General features: G+C 44.9%; 2 protein-coding genes across 9 annotated transcripts in view; one reads left to right on the top strand and one right to left on the bottom strand.

Moving 5' to 3' along the window:
- Positions 1-505: 505 nt before the first annotated feature.
- On the bottom strand, positions 506-13,873 carry LOC144324229 (uncharacterized). 6 transcript variants are annotated; one of them, XM_077915552.1, is made up of 5 exons: positions 12,913-13,486; positions 12,376-12,448; positions 9,769-9,815; positions 5,354-5,463; positions 506-2,912 (listed from the first exon to the last, which is right to left on the bottom strand). In XM_077915552.1, the coding sequence occupies exon 1, from the start codon at positions 13,480-13,482 to the stop codon at positions 13,090-13,092; it is 393 nt and encodes a 130-aa protein (XP_077771678.1). In that variant the 5' UTR covers positions 13,483-13,486; the 3' UTR covers positions 506-2,912; positions 5,354-5,463; positions 9,769-9,815; positions 12,376-12,448; positions 12,913-13,089. The 6 variants fall into 6 exon arrangements, 5 of the variants coding, with proteins under 5 accessions (XP_077771678.1, XP_077771677.1, XP_077771676.1 ...); XM_077915551.1 differs by lacking the exon at positions 9,769-9,815; XM_077915550.1 differs by lacking the exon at positions 506-2,912 and having other exon boundaries at positions 4,926-5,463.
- The window catches only part of USP34 (ubiquitin specific peptidase 34), a 245,570-nt gene continuing 242,948 nt past the window's right edge, over positions 13,432-16,053 (top strand). For 2 of the 3 annotated variants that reach the window (XM_077915546.1, XM_077915544.1), the window contains exon 1: positions 13,432-13,842. In XM_077915546.1, the coding sequence (XP_077771672.1) occupies positions 13,731-13,842 (112 nt within the window). In that variant the 5' untranslated portion in view covers positions 13,432-13,730. The other variant, XM_077915547.1, reaches the window with a different exon arrangement.

Raw genomic sequence — 16,053 nt, 5'->3', positions numbered from 1 at the left:
CCTGCCTTTGGCCCAGGGCGCGATCCTGGAGACCCGGGATCGAATCCCACGTCAGGCTCCTGGTGCATGGAGCCTGCTTCTCCCTCTGCCTGTGTCTCTGCCTCTCTCTCTCTCACTGTGTGCCTATTATAAATAAATAAAAAATTTAAAAAAAAATTTTCTTTCATACTATCTAATGAAATTGAAATTTTAAAAAAGATTTCTTTAAGAGTGAGAGCATGAAAGGGAGAGGAGGGAGAGCACGAGCAGGGGGGAGCAGCACGGAGAGGGAGAAGCAGACGCCCTGCTGAGCAGGGAGCCCAAAGCAGGACTGGATCCCAGGACCCTAGGATCATGATCTGAGCCAAAGGCAGGTGCTTAACCAGCTGAGCCACCCAGGTGCCTGAGATTGAATTCTTTTACTTAAAGTTTTCAACTTATGGCAGCCTATTTTTTGTCTTATTTAGGTTTTTATACTTTGTATTTATTTGTACAAGTAGAATAGTATTTTTTTTTTTTTTAGAATAGTATTTTTAATGTTAGAATAGTTTCCTCAGTTTGTGTGGGTTTTTTTCTCCAATTTTATTTATGGTGATTAGATATATATATTAAAATTAAAAAAAATTTTTTTTTAATTTTTAAGTAATTTCTACACACCATGCAGACTCAAATCCATGACCCCCAGATCAAAGGTTGCATGCTCCACCAACTGAGCCAGCCAGATGCCCCAGCTATATGGAATTTTTAAAATGTAATAAATTCTATCAATTTATGGATTATGTTTTTCATGGCATGCCTAGAGTAAAGGCCTTCCACAACCTGACATTATATTATTTTCTCTTGTATTTTAGTAACTTTACAGTTTAATTCTGCACTTTTGGTAAATGATATGAGATTCGGAACATTTTTCTCCCAGAAAGACTAAGCACTTGTCCTTTCAGCCATTTTTTAAAAAGATTTTATTTATTTATTTGACAGAGTGAGAGAGTACAAGCAGGGGAAGCGGCAGAGGGAGAAGGAGAGGGAGAAGCAGAGCAGGGAGTCCATCTTGGGGCTCAATCCCAGGATCCTGGGATCATGACCTGAGCCAAAGGCAGACACTTAACTGACTGAGCCACCCAGGGACCTCAAAAAAAAAAAAAAAAAAAAAAAATCTTGAAAAAAAAAAAGTAAAAAAAGAGGCTCCCTTGACATAAATTCTACCTTTACAGGGATCTTTAAATGAATTTTTTGTTATAATTGTCCTGGTGCCCTGCTTTCTATTTAACTTGCCTTGCCTCCTTACAGTAAAAAGGAGAAAAAGAAATCTCTAGAAGTGTGGTTTTACTGAGTTCATTGACTAAGATTCCCTGCCTCCTTTGCTTCAGTTCATCCAACCAAACCCACACAACAAACACAAACCAGTGATAGCACATTTCAGAAATATTTTTAGACATTAATTCTTTTTTTAAAGATTTTGAGAGAGAGCGAGTGAGCAAGCGAGAGCATGAGTGGGGGGGCAGAGGAAGAGGGAGAAGCAGGTTCCCCGCTGAGCAGGGAGCCCCAAGTGGAGCTGATCTCAGGACCCTGGGGATCATGACCTGAGGGCAAGACAGCCACTTAACTGAGCCACCCAGGCACACCTAGACATTAATTCTAATGAAAGCAGTAGTTTGAACGGATTTATATTAAGCTTCTAACAATCAGAGGAAATTTTAAAAAAGGAGAAACAGTCTCATATATATGGAAGCTCAAAAAACTTCGGTTATACCCACATGAAGAAATATTTGTTTAGGTTTCATTCAAGGAAAAGAGTATACAGAAAAGAGGGTAAGAAGCATAGAATGGGAGCATAAAGAGTAAAAGTAAAATTAAGAAAAAAGGTGCAGGGATCCCTGCGTGGCGCAGCGGTTTGGCGCCTGCCTTTGGCCCAGGGCGCGACCCTGGAGACCCGGGATCGAATCCCACGTCGGGCTCCCGGTGCATGGAGCCTGCTTCTCCCTCTGCCTGTGTCTTTGCCTCTCTCTCTCTCTCTGTATGACTATCATAAATAAATAAATAAATAAATTAATTAATTAATTAAAAGGAAAAAGAAAAAAGGTGCAGTAATGAAGAGAGATGGAAGGAGAGGGAAAAGGTTGACCATAAACAATTTCTAGGGTGAATGTTAATTTGTAGCAAAGTTCAATTCACGAATGTGCTCTGCTGTTCACTTGGGTTGTGGTAAATAATTTAACATCTATTAAAAATGGTCCTCAGTGCGCCTGGGTGGCTCAGTAGGTTAAGTGTTTGCCTTTGGTTCAGGTCATGATCGCAGGGTCCTGAAATAGACTCCTGCGGGGGTGGGGGGAGGGGGGCAGGTCCCTTCTCATCAGGAAGCTTGCTCCTCCCTCGACCTCTGCACCCACCCACAGTGCTCTCTTTCTCTCTGTCAAATAAATAAAATCTTGAAAAGAAAAAATAATGGTCCTTAACATGCTGATCAGTAATTAGATATACTTTTTAAGTTCTCAGTTGCTTTACACACACTGAAAGATCCATTGTTTTTTATGTTCCTGTGGCTGGTGCCCAGCATCTCCTAATAAGGCCAGGTAAAATAAAACTGAATTATTTTCCCCTGAATCATAGATGAAATTTGACATATATCAGTCTGTCTTGGATACCAACCAAAGAGAATACTTTCTAGAAATATCTCACATAATAACCAGTTCTTTTTTTTTTTTTTTAAGTTTATTTACTTAAATAATCTCTACATCTAACGTGGGATTTGAACTCTCGACCTGCAGATCAATAGTCACATGCCCAGAGTACCTAGGGGGTCAGTTGGTTAAGCATCTGACTCTTGACCTTTGATTTGAGGTCAGGTCATGATCTCAGAGTCCACCCTTGGCCTGGAATCTGCTTGGGATTTTCTCTCTTCCTCTGCCCCTGTTCACTCATCTTCATTCTCTTCTCTTAAAAAAAAAAAAAAAAGTATCATGCTTTCATAGGATGTTCTTGTTTTTTGTCTTATAGATGTTATATACTTAGTATATTATCTTAGAGCAAAATGATGTAAAGGAAGTAAAGTGAAGAGCTTCTTCCAGGACCATTGTAAATATATGATTGTATTCAATTAAGTTGCTAGGTATTTGTACTTCACTAGATATATTTAAAAGAGTTGAAACCGTTTTCTTTCTTTATTACTTTTGTAATAGATTTTATTTATTTATTCATGAGGGACACACAGAGAGAGACAGAGACACAGGCAGAGGGAGAAGCAGGCTCCATGCGGGGAGCCTGATGCGGGACTCAATCCCAGGATCCCGGGATCACAACCTGAGCTAAAGGCAGACGCTCAACCTCTGAGCCACTCAGGTGCCCCTGAAACAGTTTTATTTAAAATTCTAACATTTATGTCAGAAATCACATCTTCTTTAGGTCTTTAAGGTTATGATGAAAAATGTTAGATGCCAAATTTAAGTATGCAAGGGATACATACTTTTTTAAGATTACTTTGTATTATGCAGGCAAAAGGGTTCAGAGACTCCAGATCTGACTGACTTTAATATTTCTGAGAACTCTTAGAGTTCTATGAATATGGTCCTAAGAGGCCACTCAGAAACACTATAAATTGTGGAGGAGAAAAAACACTTAAAGGCTTACTTATAATGAGCTGTCCTAACTTAGGAAAAATACCTCTCTACTACCATCCAGGCTTCTCACAAACGTCCACTTACTAACTCTCATGCCAAGATAAAACCTTTGTATCTCTTTTTAAGGTCATTTAAAAATTATTATCTTAAAAATATACACTCGACGGGGTACTGAATGGCTCAGCAGTCAGTTAAGCGGCAGCCTTCGATCTCTGGGTCCCAGGCTTCCTGCTCGTGAGGTGTCTGCTTCTCTCTCTCTCTGCCCCTCCCCATTGCTCATTCTGTCCCCCCCGCCTCAAATAAATAACAGTCTTTTAAAAATATATGCACTTGATACAAAACTGCTTACAAAAATGATTTTGTGGCAGGGAGGGAATATCATTTTTAGATATTTCACCTGTTTTATAAAGGATGAGGTATAGAAAAGTACTATGAAAGACAAGAAAAGAAGCAATGGCTAGAGATATCCAAATTTATAGACTTCAAAAAAAATTCATAGACTTCACACACACATGAAGTTTATTTGCTCTCTCCTTGAATATTTTAGTAGGAACTAAGGCAAGTGAGGGACTTACTCGTTCTTTTTTTTTTTTTTTTAATTAATTTATTTGACAGCGAGCAGGAGCGGGGGGGGGGGGGGGGGGAGGAGCAGACACCTTGATATGCAGGGAGCCTGATGCTGGGTTCCGTCCAGGACCCTGGGGTCATGTCATGACCGAGCTGAAGACAGACACTTAACTGACTGAGCCACCCAGGCAGCCGGGACTTACTCATTCTTACATTGTTTTGTAATTTGTCAGGTGTTACGTAAAACCTGGGAAACTGTTGGAGCTACACAGTGCAGACTCTGTATCTCTGCTAACCTTTGTAGGAATTAGAAAAAGATGGGACACCTGGGTGGCTCAGTCACATAAGCCTCTGCCTTCGGCTCAGGTCATGATCCCAGGGTCCTGGAATCAAGCCCCACATCAGGCTCCCTGCTCAGCGGGGAGTCTACTTCTCCCTTTCCCTTTGTCCTTCCTCATGCTTGTTCTCTATTTCGAATAAATACAATCTTTTTTTTTTTTTTTTAATTTATTTTTTTTTTAATTTTTTTAAATTTATTTATGATAGTCACAGAGAGAGAGAGAAGCAGAGACACAGGCAGAGGGAGAAGCAGGCTCCATGCACTGGGAGCCCGACGTGGGATTCGATCCCGGGTCTCCAGGATCGCGCCCTGGGCCAAAGGCAGGCGCCAAACCGCTGCGCCACCCAGGGATCCCGAATAAATACAATCTTAAAAAAAAAAAAAGACACTTTTTCCTCAACATGCTTCCACATGTTGGAAAACTGTCTTGTTAAAAAGACACTTTATTGCTATCCTGCTATAGTAAACATACAAATCTATGATGTCCAAGGTGTAGATGGCATCTGTTCAGTTGCTCACTGCACAGGGACAACTAGACATAAAGGCTCTGGGAGACTGGCATCACTCAGGAGTTCATGACCTAAACCCAAGCTCTACCAAACTTTCATCCCCACCTGGAAACACTCACACTTTTCCAGTTAGTTTCCTCTGCTCTCCAGAACTTCCATTTCAAACCCATAGTCCTTTCAGTCTCTCATAATCCTGCCGCCTTCTTGTCTCCAAATGACTTTGGCTCTTATTTTGGGAAAAAAACCCAAAGTCATCTGATGGGAACTCCCTCAACTCATCAAATTAACACACGTGGGTACCCATCTTTTCCTTCTTCCTCATTCTCGAAAGTCAATCCTTCCACCTGTGAAATGGTGCCATGTTCCTCAACTTCTGAGAATTTACAGCAACCACTGTGACTTCTTTATTCTAGGATCATCACCTTCTGTCTCAACTCCTCCTCATTATTCTCTTCTGGAAAATAGAACAACAGAACATACTACATGAGGTGGTTGTGAGAATTAAACGAGTGCTCAGAACAGTGTCTGTTGCACCGTATGTACAAGTTACCTATTATTATTTTTGTGTTTCTGCTAGCATTTACACACATTAGTCTTCTCCTCATCTAGTTATTCCACCTTTACGTCCAAAGTCTTTTATTTTGTTTTTTTAAAAGATGTTATTTATTTATTCATGAGACACACGGTGGGGGGGGGGGGGGCAGAGACACGGGCAGAGGGAGAAGCAGGCTCCATGCAGAGAGCCTGATGTGGGACTCGATCTCGGGTCTCCAGGATCAGGCCCTGGGCCGAAGGTGGCACTAAACCACTGAGCCACCCAGGGATCCCCCACAGTCCAAAGTCTTAAAATAGTTTCCTATTTTAATAGTTTCTGGTCTTCAGTCTACTGTAATGAGGCTTCAATGTCCATAATTCCTTCCCCATGACCTCCCATGCACTAAATCTAATGAATATTTTGTAGATCTCATTTTAGTTGACTTTTAAGCATTCAACAATTGTCATCTTCATCCTTTCTGAGTACTACTTCTTTAAGTGGTATCAAAAATCCAGGGATCCCTGGGTGGCGCAGCGGTTTGGAGCCTGCCTTTGGCCCAGGGCGCGATCCTAGGGACCTGGGACCAAATCCCACGTCGGGCTCCCGGTGCTTGGAGCCTGCTTCTCCCTCTGCCTAGGTCTCTGCCTCTCTCTCTCTCTCTCTCTCTCTGTGACTATCATAAAAAAAAAAAAAAAAAAAAAAAGATTAAAAAAAAATCCATTCCCCACTATATTCTTTCAACTCTTTGGGGCAGCTTCTCTTTTGTACTCAAATTTTATTTTAATTTTTAAAAAGCTTTTTATTTTTTTTTAAAGTAATCTCTGCACTCAACATGGGGCTCAAACTCACAACCCCCGAGATCAAGAGTCGCACGCTCTTCCTACTGAATCAGCCAGGTGCCCCCTCTACTAAAATTTTAGACATTAAGAGTCCCTCAAGGCTCTTTGGTCTTTTTCTTTCCACTGTATTCCCTCTCTGTGTATGATCACAAGGCTTCATTTACCATTTGTAGCAGATACTGTAAATAAATTCAATACCCACTGCCAGCTAGCTTTTCCTTCTTCTACCATTGAGGCTGGAAAGCAAAATACTGGATTTCCAAGCTTTCCTTAGGCCTAAGGGTGGCCACGTGACAGAGTTCTAGGTAATAGGAGGGGACAGTTGAGGGAACTGGTTGGTTCTTTGGTTGTTCTTTATGCCTGGAACTTATAATGCTAAAGGTATAGCAGTTATCTTTCCCATAAAATAAAGATCTACTATACTAAGAATTGTTTTTGTATTTATACTTGCAGTCTTGAACTTTGAGCTTTGGATTCTAACTGCCTGGTCAACAACTCCTGGTTACCTCACAGGCACCTGAAATGGAGCATTTCCAAAATAGTACTTGTCATTAGTGATCCCATCTCCCTCTGGTTCTCCTTTAAGTTTTCCCTAACTTAGTGAATGGCACCATCACTTACCCAGTTGGGCAAATCTCTTATCTGGAGACAGCCCTGATACTATTTTCCCCTCTCCCATACTCATCAATCAAGTTTTGTCCTTTTCACCTCCAAAATGTTCTTAGAATGGACTCCCTTTTCTCCATTTCTTTCATATTACCCTAGTCCAAGCTATCATCATCTTTCTGGATTAATATTAATAACCCCCAGTTGTCCCTATCTCTAATCTACTCTCTACATATTAGTCTGAATATTTTAAAATAAAAACCTGATTGTGTTGCTAGCATACTTAAAAGCTTTCTATTGCTTTTAGGATCTAGGCAAAAATCTTTTTTTCTTTTTAAGATTTTATTATTTATTCATAAGAGACACATACACACAGAGAAAGAGACATAGGCAGAGGGAGAAGCAGGCTCCCCATAGGGAGCCCGATGTGGGACTTGATCCTGGGACCAGGATCATGCCCTGAGCCAAAAGCAGACAGACACTCAACTGCTGAGCCACCCAGGTGTCCCAGATCTGGGCAAAAATCTTAGTTTGTAGTGCTCTGCTAAGTCTGGCATGGGCCTTCTCTTGCAACTATGTTCTAGTCATACTGGCTTTATTTCTGTTCCTAGAAATAGGCAAAGAATTTTGTCTCAAGGGTGTTACATATGCTGTTCTTTTTTTTTTTTTTTAAGATTTTATTTATTCATTCATGAGAGACACACACAGAGAGAGAGGCAGAGGGAGAAGCAGGCCCCATGCAGGGAGCCTGACGTGGGACTCGATCCCAGGTCTCCAGGATCAGGTCCTGGGCTGAAGGCGCTGCTAAACCGCTGAGCCACCCAGGCTGCCTGCTGTTCTCTTTATCTGCATGCCACTTCTATTAGTTTTCTATTGCTGCTGAAACAAATTACCACAAATTTAGTGGCTTAAAACTAAATTTAACAAACATCATTTTACAGTTCTTTAAGTCAGTAGTCCAACACGGGTCTCATTGGACTAAATGAAGGTGTCGACAGAGCTGGCTGGGTTCCTTTCTGGAGGCTGAAGGGAAGAATCTGTTTCCTTGTCTTTTCCAGCCTCTGGAGGCCACCCACATTTCTTGGCTCATAGCCCACTTCCTTCATCTTCAAAGCTAGGAATGTTGCATGTCTCCAACCATTCTTGTGTAGTTACAGTTCCCTTTGCACAAAGCTGGGAATGGTTCTCTAATTTTAAAGCCCCAGGTAATAAAGTGAGCCCACATGAATAGAAAATAATTTTCCCTGTCTCAAATAATGTTTCCTTATCTGGAAAGTCCCTTTTGCCATGTAAGGTACCACATTCACAAATTCTGGGAATTAGGATATAGGCATCTTTGAGGGTTAGGGGCATTATTCTAACTGCCACACTATTTTTAATGACTGCACTGAGCTATAAATACTCTAACACTAGCTTTTGAGTTTTGCATTTGTTAGCTAACCAAACATCTTATGTAGCAACAAGTAGGCAGGTGCTAGCACTGATTCAGCTGCTCAACAATGCCACCAGGATCTCAGGCCTTTTTTCCACTCTGTCATCTTCGATGCCTTGGCTTTTGCTTTTTGCCTACAGGCTTATTGTTTCAGGTTGGCTGCTACTTCTCCAGATTATCATAACTATATTTGAAGCAGATAGAAGGGGGGAAATGGGTGTACCAGACTCTGTCACAGTGCTCTGCCCATATCCTCTTGTTCTTATCACTTCAGTGTATGGTGGCCAGACTTCAACTGCTAGTACCTGTGTTTCTATGAAGGTTTTCTTCAGCTGCCCGAGCAAGAAGCCTACTTTACTGCTCACAACCTCTTCCCTAGCAACAACCAATGACTAAGGAGAGTAGATGTAAATAACCAGCCTTCCTTGTCCCTTGGGTAGGATGAATTTGTTTGTTTTTTGGGTAGGATGATTTTAAGGCACATGTTTTCTATTGGCTTTTAGAATTTACCAGGGAGATTAGGCTCTAGTTACTCTTAGGATTAAAGGGCTTCATAATGAATCTTGTATTGCATACTTACTCTCCCACTTCTTATGTCACTTCTCCACTATCTTTACCAAAGTTTCTTGGGATGACATCAAAATAAAACTTTTTCCACCTGTGTCCTTGTCTCAGAATCTGCTTTGTAGGGAACCAAAACCAAGACAGGCTATCATCACCTTTCCTTCTGTCTTTAAAGCAAACAGTGTGGTAGCAGCTAGATTACCACCAGGAGGTGACAAGCCAATATTTAGATGGTGAAATGGAGAGCAACAAAGAAGTTGGGCCCATAACCCTGAGCCACCATACTAGCCCCAGACTGGACTGTCTACTGCTTGTCACAAGAGAAAAATGAGTCCTATTCATTTAGGCCGTTTTTTTTTTTTTTTAATTTTTATTTATTTATGATAGTCACACTGAGAGAGAGAGAGGCAGAGACATAGGCAGAGGGAGAAGCAGGCTCCATGCACCGGGAGCCCGACATGGGACTCGATCCCGGGTCTCCAGGATCGCGCCCTGGGCCAAAGGCAGGCGCCAAACCGCTGCGCAATCCAGGGATCCCCATTTAGGCCGTTCTTAACTCAAAAATTGTTTACTTGCAGCCCAGTGTCTCCCAACTACAAATAAACAGAAATAAAGTAATTATAGAGAGATTTATAGTAACATCTCTGAAAGAAGTAGACAGTACTAGAATATTCTAGGGGAGAGGCGTTATTTTTTGAGATGATATTTAAATTGAAACTGTGAGGCTAAGAGTTTAGCTACTTCAAAGTTAAGAGAGTGTGTGCTAGGAAAAACAAAACTCACCAAGACCCAGAGCAGGAGATTTTATGTTTGAAAGCAGATCAGTGTGCCTGGAATGTGATAAGAGTGAGGTTAAGTTAAAAACCAGAGAGTCTGGGATGCCTGGGTGGGTCAGCGGTTGAGTGTCTGACTTTGGCTCAGGGCGTGATCTTGGGAGTCCCGGGATGAAGCCTGCTTCTCCCTCTGCCTATGTCTCTGTTTCTCTCTTTCTGTGTCTCTCATGAATAAATGAAATCTTAAAAAAAAAAAACAAAAAACAAAAAACCAGAGAGGTTGGGCAAGGGCCAGTTACGTTTATTCTAAATACAACAGGAAGAAGGTGTCTGGCTGGCTCAGTCATAAGAGCAAGCAACCCTTGATCTCAGGGTCATGAGTTCAAGCCCCACATTGTGTGTAGAGATTACTTAAATAAACATGTAAATTCAGGGGGAAATATTGAAGAGTTTTTAGGCAGGGAAGTGATATAATCCAGTTTGTTTATAAAAATAATCACTCTAGCAAGGTAAGAACCAAACAGCAGTTTGCTGAGCTTATGTACAAACAATTGGGCTGGGTGCTGTGGAAAGAATAAAATAGCATACTTGCCTTCTAATAATGACTCTAAGTTCCACAAAATAGTGATAAGCCTGGGTGTGAGGGACAAGAGTAAACTCTGCAATAATTCTGGCCTCTGATAGGAACAGCCAGGCTTAAATTCCAAACCTGAGAAAAAATCCTATGTTCAATAATTACAACCAGAATGCTAAGGACAAATAATTTCACTAGCAGTTATTAGTTGAGGCTGGTTTTCAGGTAAGCAGCTATGAATATATGACCTATGTATTTCAAACTCAAGAATTACAAATTCATAGACTGTGAAATTTTACTCAAAGCAGGATTCTACCACTAGATGGTGACATGCATACAAAATATTGAAAACAATCTTAGCTATTGAAGGTGTATGGGGATTGCTGATTACTAGTTGGAAAATTAAGATTTAAAAGAATCTAGGAATATTTCAGCAGAGATTCTGCTTCATCCCACTATTTATTTATTAAAGAGGGAGAAAAAAAATAAAGAGGGAGAGAAAATGCATGGTGCAATGGGGGGAGGGGCGGAGGGGGAGACTCTCAAGCGGACTTCCTGTGGAGCATGGAGCCTATTGGGCTCCACCCCACAACCCTGAGATTATGACCTGAATGGAAATCCAGAGTCCACACTCAACTCACTGAGCCACCCAGGCGCTGCCCCTTCTTTTTTAAAAGTAGGTTCCATACAGTGTGGAGCTCCCCAATGTGGGACCTCAACTCACAACCAAGAGATTTAAGACGTGAGGTGAGATCGAGTTGGACATCCAACTGACTGTGTCGCCCAGGTGCCCCATACGTTTAGAATGCACATCCTTCAAATGTACTATAAGGTCTTATTGATACATATACTAAATCAGTACAGAAGAGTTAAGATTCTAGTTAGGAGGCAGGCAGTCTTGTTTTTCATGGTCTTCTATGCGTTTATGTGCTAACAAGGAGTTGGAGTAGATAATGGGTTAGTGAACTACAACCAACAGGCCAAATCTGGCCAGTTACATGTTTCTGAATGGTTTGTGGGCTAAGAATGGTTTTACATTTTTAAATAGTTGAAAATCTCAAAAGAAAAATAGTATTTTGTGATATGGGACAAAATTAATTTCAAATTTCAGTGTAAGTAAAGTTTTATTGGAACACAGCCAAACTTATTCCATTATATAGTCCACAGTTGCTTTTAACAGAGTAGTTGAGAAAGTTGGGGTGTCCATATAGCCTAAAATATTTACTATCTGGCCCTTTACAGAAGTCTGTTGAGCCCTGAAGTGATGACTGAGGAGCAATGATCATTTATGACAATAATACTCTAGATTCTCAAAGGATTTTATTTTTTTAAAAAATTTATTTCAGGGAGGGAGAGAGCGAGAATGCACATGAGTGGGAAGCGCAGAGAGCTCTCACAGATTCCACTCAGCGTAAAGCTTGATGTGGGGCTTGATCTCACAACTCTAAGATCAAGAGCTGAGCTGAAACCAAGCGTTGGGACGCCTAACGACAGCGCCACCCGGCTCCCCTTAAAGCATTTTAAATCAAGTATCATTGAACTTTGTAAAAGAAAAACAAAACCAGGAAGCAAAACATCCTTAAGCATTTAAAATCAAACTGTGGCTTCCACACATCCTAGGAATACTCCACATGTATGGTAGTAGTTGTTCTCACTTTCTGTGTCAGTAATGTGTTTGGCCCCAAATAATGGGAACCTAAGAGTGGCTTAAAGAAAATGGGACAGACATAAGCAGTCTGGGGGAACTGCCGCTCAAGGATGTATTAGAGGCTCACGCCTTACTTTTCTGCATTATCAACTTTATAGTTAGCGTTTATCCTGTTCGTGGTTTCATTGTGAAAAAAACCCAAAAACTAGACAACAGATGCTATATCACTTTGTAAATCAAGACCGTGTTTCAGACAGAAAGAAGGGTTAAGGGGAACGTCTGCTCAATTTGTCCCTTCTCCTATTAGTAATGGGCAATTCTGTCCCAAAGATCCGCTCTGCAGATTTCTGCTCACGTTTCACCGGCAAGGACTCAAGACACAGGTGCAGCCCTACCATGACGGTTTTAAACCAGTAACGAGTATTCCTTGCGGCTTTCCTCCCGAAGTTCCAAGTCTCTAGCTGCCACCTGAAAAAACACAACAAAATTTGGGTTTGGCAAATTCCCCCGCTGGCCGGTGGCGACGGATGCCCGAAGGGTGGAGGGGCAAAGTCAGGTCTGCGGACACCCACGTTTTGGAGCAATGATGGGAAGGGAAGATGATGGCAGGGGGGGCTCTACAGCTGCGAACCGACACTGTCGACAGGTGGGCAGAAACGACGGCATCAGGGTCGGGCAGCAGGCAGGTAAGGAGGCGGGCGGAGGTGGGCCCGGCATGGGGAGACGGCGGGGCAGGACCTCCAGAGAACCCACCGGGTCTGAAGAGCTGCTCGGCTCACAGCCTTCACGGCGGGGACCCACCCTCCCTTTCGGCCTGTGCAGCCGCAGCTCCGTCAAACAGGCCGCGCTCGGGAGGCGGCGAGGGTGTGAAGCGCAGGCGGGAGGAAGGTTCTCCCAACGCCGGCCCGAGCCGGCCGTCCCCTTTCCCTCACCTGCTCTTCTTCATTTCTCTCCCCACCTCAATACCCCGGCGGTTTGCGCTTCGCTGAGGGGCGAAAATACGCTATTTCAGGTGAAGAGCCGTAGACGGGCAATTGGCGCAGGGCCCTCTCGCGCACAGGGGAGGAGACGCCATGTGAGCGCTCCTCGCGCCGCCATTTCTAGTCACGTCAAGGTGTCTGACTGCTCGAGGGCGGACGAGCCTCGGAGAACCGAGGGTGGCGGTCCACGCGGATGCAGGTGACGCCGCCCCCGGGCTGTTCCATCCTCACTCGGCCCCGCGGGGAGGGGCCGCGGGCCCCGACTCGGGTTGCAGCGTCGCTCGGGCCCCGCCGCCCGGCGAGCCGCGGCCTCCTCCGCCCCCCCCCCCCCCCGGCCCCGAGCGCGGGGAGGGAGAAAGCGCCCGCTGGCCGTCCTCGTGGGCCCGGAGGAAAGACGGCGAGGCGCAAGGGCGGGGAGCGGGCCGGCGCGGGGGACCCGGCGCTCGCTGGGCCTCGCAGCCCGCGCAGTGGGCCGCGGTGGGCGACGCCGCGCAACCGCGAGCCGCCCGCCGCCTCCGCCATCTTCCCCTACTCACCCGGACTCCCCCCGCGGCCGCGCTGGCTTCGCGTTTCCCTTCCGGCCGCTGACAGAGATCCGGGCTGGGCGGGGTGGGCGAGCGCGCCGAGGGGGTGGACCGAGGGCGGGGAGGCCGGACGGAAGAGGAAAGGGAGGGCGGCGAGCCGGCCGCGGCGGGGTGTGGGGCGAGCGGCGTGTGTGCGGAGGGAGCGGTGGGAGGGCGGGAGGCGAAGAGAGGGCGGGAGGCGGAGGAATGAGAGCGCGAGGCGTTTCTCGTCGGCTCCTTCGCTCGGGCGGAAAGAGCCGAGCGCAGCCCGAACGCTCTATTAAAATGGCGGCGGCGTCAGCGGTGGCCGCGGCGTCTGGTCGGTGAAGTGACTCTGCTGCTTCTCTCCCCACCCGCCCCCTCCCTCCCTCTCCCCTCCCCCCGTCCTTCCCCCCCTTCCCCGCCGCCGGCGCCTCCGCGCCCCTCCGGCCTGCGCACCTCCCCTCGCCCCCCTCCTCTCCCCCGCCCGCTCCGGGGACCGCCGGCCCCCTCCCCCATACTCCTGCTCTCCGCCCCGTCCCCGCCGCCGCCCGCCCTCGTCGCCTCCCCGCCCCGCCGGCCGGCCGGCCCCCTCCTCCGCCTCTCTCCCCTCCCCCCCGCCGGCCGGGATCAGTCAGTGCGATCCGAAGCGGGGGAGGGGGGGGGCGGCGGCCGAACGATGTGCGAGAACTGCGCAGACCTGGTGGAGGTGTTAAATGAAAGTAAGTAGCCGCGGCGGCGGCGGCCTGTGGGGGTGCAGGGCTGGGGGGCCCCGCGCCGCTCCCCGCGCTGCCGCGGCCTGCGGAGGCGACGGCCCGGCCGGGCGGCGTGCGGGCCTAGCGCCCCGGGAAGGTGCGGTGGCGCGGTCGCCGCGGCGCCTCGGGCCCAGCCCGGCCCGGTTACCTGGGCGCCCGCGGCGGGGCCGCCCCGGAGCTCCGGCCTGGCCGGGCCTGGGCGGCCTCCCCGCTCGGAAAGTTTCCTCATTACAGGTGTCAATTAACGAAGGCGCTAATGAGCCCTGGCGGCGTTCGCCCTGCCGGGAAGGTGAGGGGAGGTGGGTCCGAGGACGCGGCTCTCCTCCGCAGTCCGAACCTTTCGGCCCTCCGGCCGCCCTCTTGGCTTTTTCAGCGTGCTGCCGAGGAGGCCTCTTCTACCTGCTTAATTTTCATTAAACTCCCTGGGAGGAGGTTGGTGGTTTTCCCCTCCCTTGGGGGTGTGTGTGTGGGTGTATTAAACCCTTCTGCCAGCCCCGAAATAGATGAAAATGAACTGTAGTAGTCACGGTTGGAACCTTCGTGCCTTTTCAAATTAAAAAAAAAAAAAAATTTTTTTTTTTTTAATTAATGATGTTCCTTCTTAGTGTACCATTCGCCGTTTTAAATGGTAGATTTTTATCAAGGAGGGCACTGTACTACGGATACCATCCCAGGATACTCATGGCCTGTCTCTTGGAATGAAAGACCTTATTGCTTATACTTTTGATTATTAAAGAGCATACACTGATTTTTTTCTTTTCTTTCTTTCTTTCCTTTCTTTTTCTTTTTCTTTTCTTTTTTTTTTTTAAGCCAGATTCTTTTATTTCCGACCTTTGTAAGATAGTATTTGAGCCTAAAGAAACAGACTGTATTTGCAACTTAGCTACTTCTGGGCCCAAAGGCCTAGTTGGTTGAGGTGCATTAGATAAAAGATTAATTTACGAAAACTTGATTGTTGAGAAAATGCTCATTTACGAACTGCTTATGCGGGTTTTGGATTTGTGTTCTGATATTTCCCAAAACTTCCAAACTACTACCCCTTTTTCTAATGCCATTCTTTTAAAACCATGGCTTTGTAAATGTGTCCTCTTGTTTGTATTTGAATTTTACTTGATCATTGATGTGCTTGAATTTCACTTGAATAACCCAGGGCAATAGTAAAAGTGGAATGGTTCTAGTTTACATTGAACTGTGTGTTTACTTTCTGACAGGTGGAAGCAGGTTTTGCACATATTCAAACTACTTTCCAATATTTGTGTTGATTCTAAATTTTCCTTGAATTTTAAGGTAACTTGTATGTATTTTGAGATACTTTTACTTTTGGTGCAGGTGGTTTATGTTATGGTGGTTATGTAGGTAAAGTCATTAGTACTTCAGTAAACTTTTATATCTCATATAAGTTGTGTAATTATGGTTTATTATTAAGTTGGGAAAAGTATATCTTTGCTCTCTAATATAAGAAAAAACTACTTTAATAATTTTTTGGTGTTTTAAGTTATTTTAAACGTAACTAGGAAAACCAACTTTAAACATAGTATCTAAGAAACTAAAGTTTATTAATCTTTGTTTTCTTTTGAGAAGAGACATGATCAAAGTTCCTATTGAAAATTATTTGGGAAACCCCTAGAACTTTGTTTAGAAGCTCTCAAAAATGCAGTGGATTTATGGAAACTTTGTAGAGAATCTTGAAGTAGAATTTAGCTTTTATTACTTTAATTATATACAGTTAGTCGAAGCAGGTTCACAGAATTTGGCCATGGAGATCCTCTAAGAAACCTGTCTTAATGAACAAATAA

Source organism: Canis aureus, chromosome 11, assembly GCF_053574225.1.
Source record: "Canis aureus isolate CA01 chromosome 11, VMU_Caureus_v.1.0, whole genome shotgun sequence".
Taxonomy (NCBI): Eukaryota; Metazoa; Chordata; class Mammalia; order Carnivora; family Canidae; genus Canis; species Canis aureus.
Note: the sequence above shows the minus strand (reverse complement) of the source record. Positions and strands in the feature narration are given on the sequence as shown.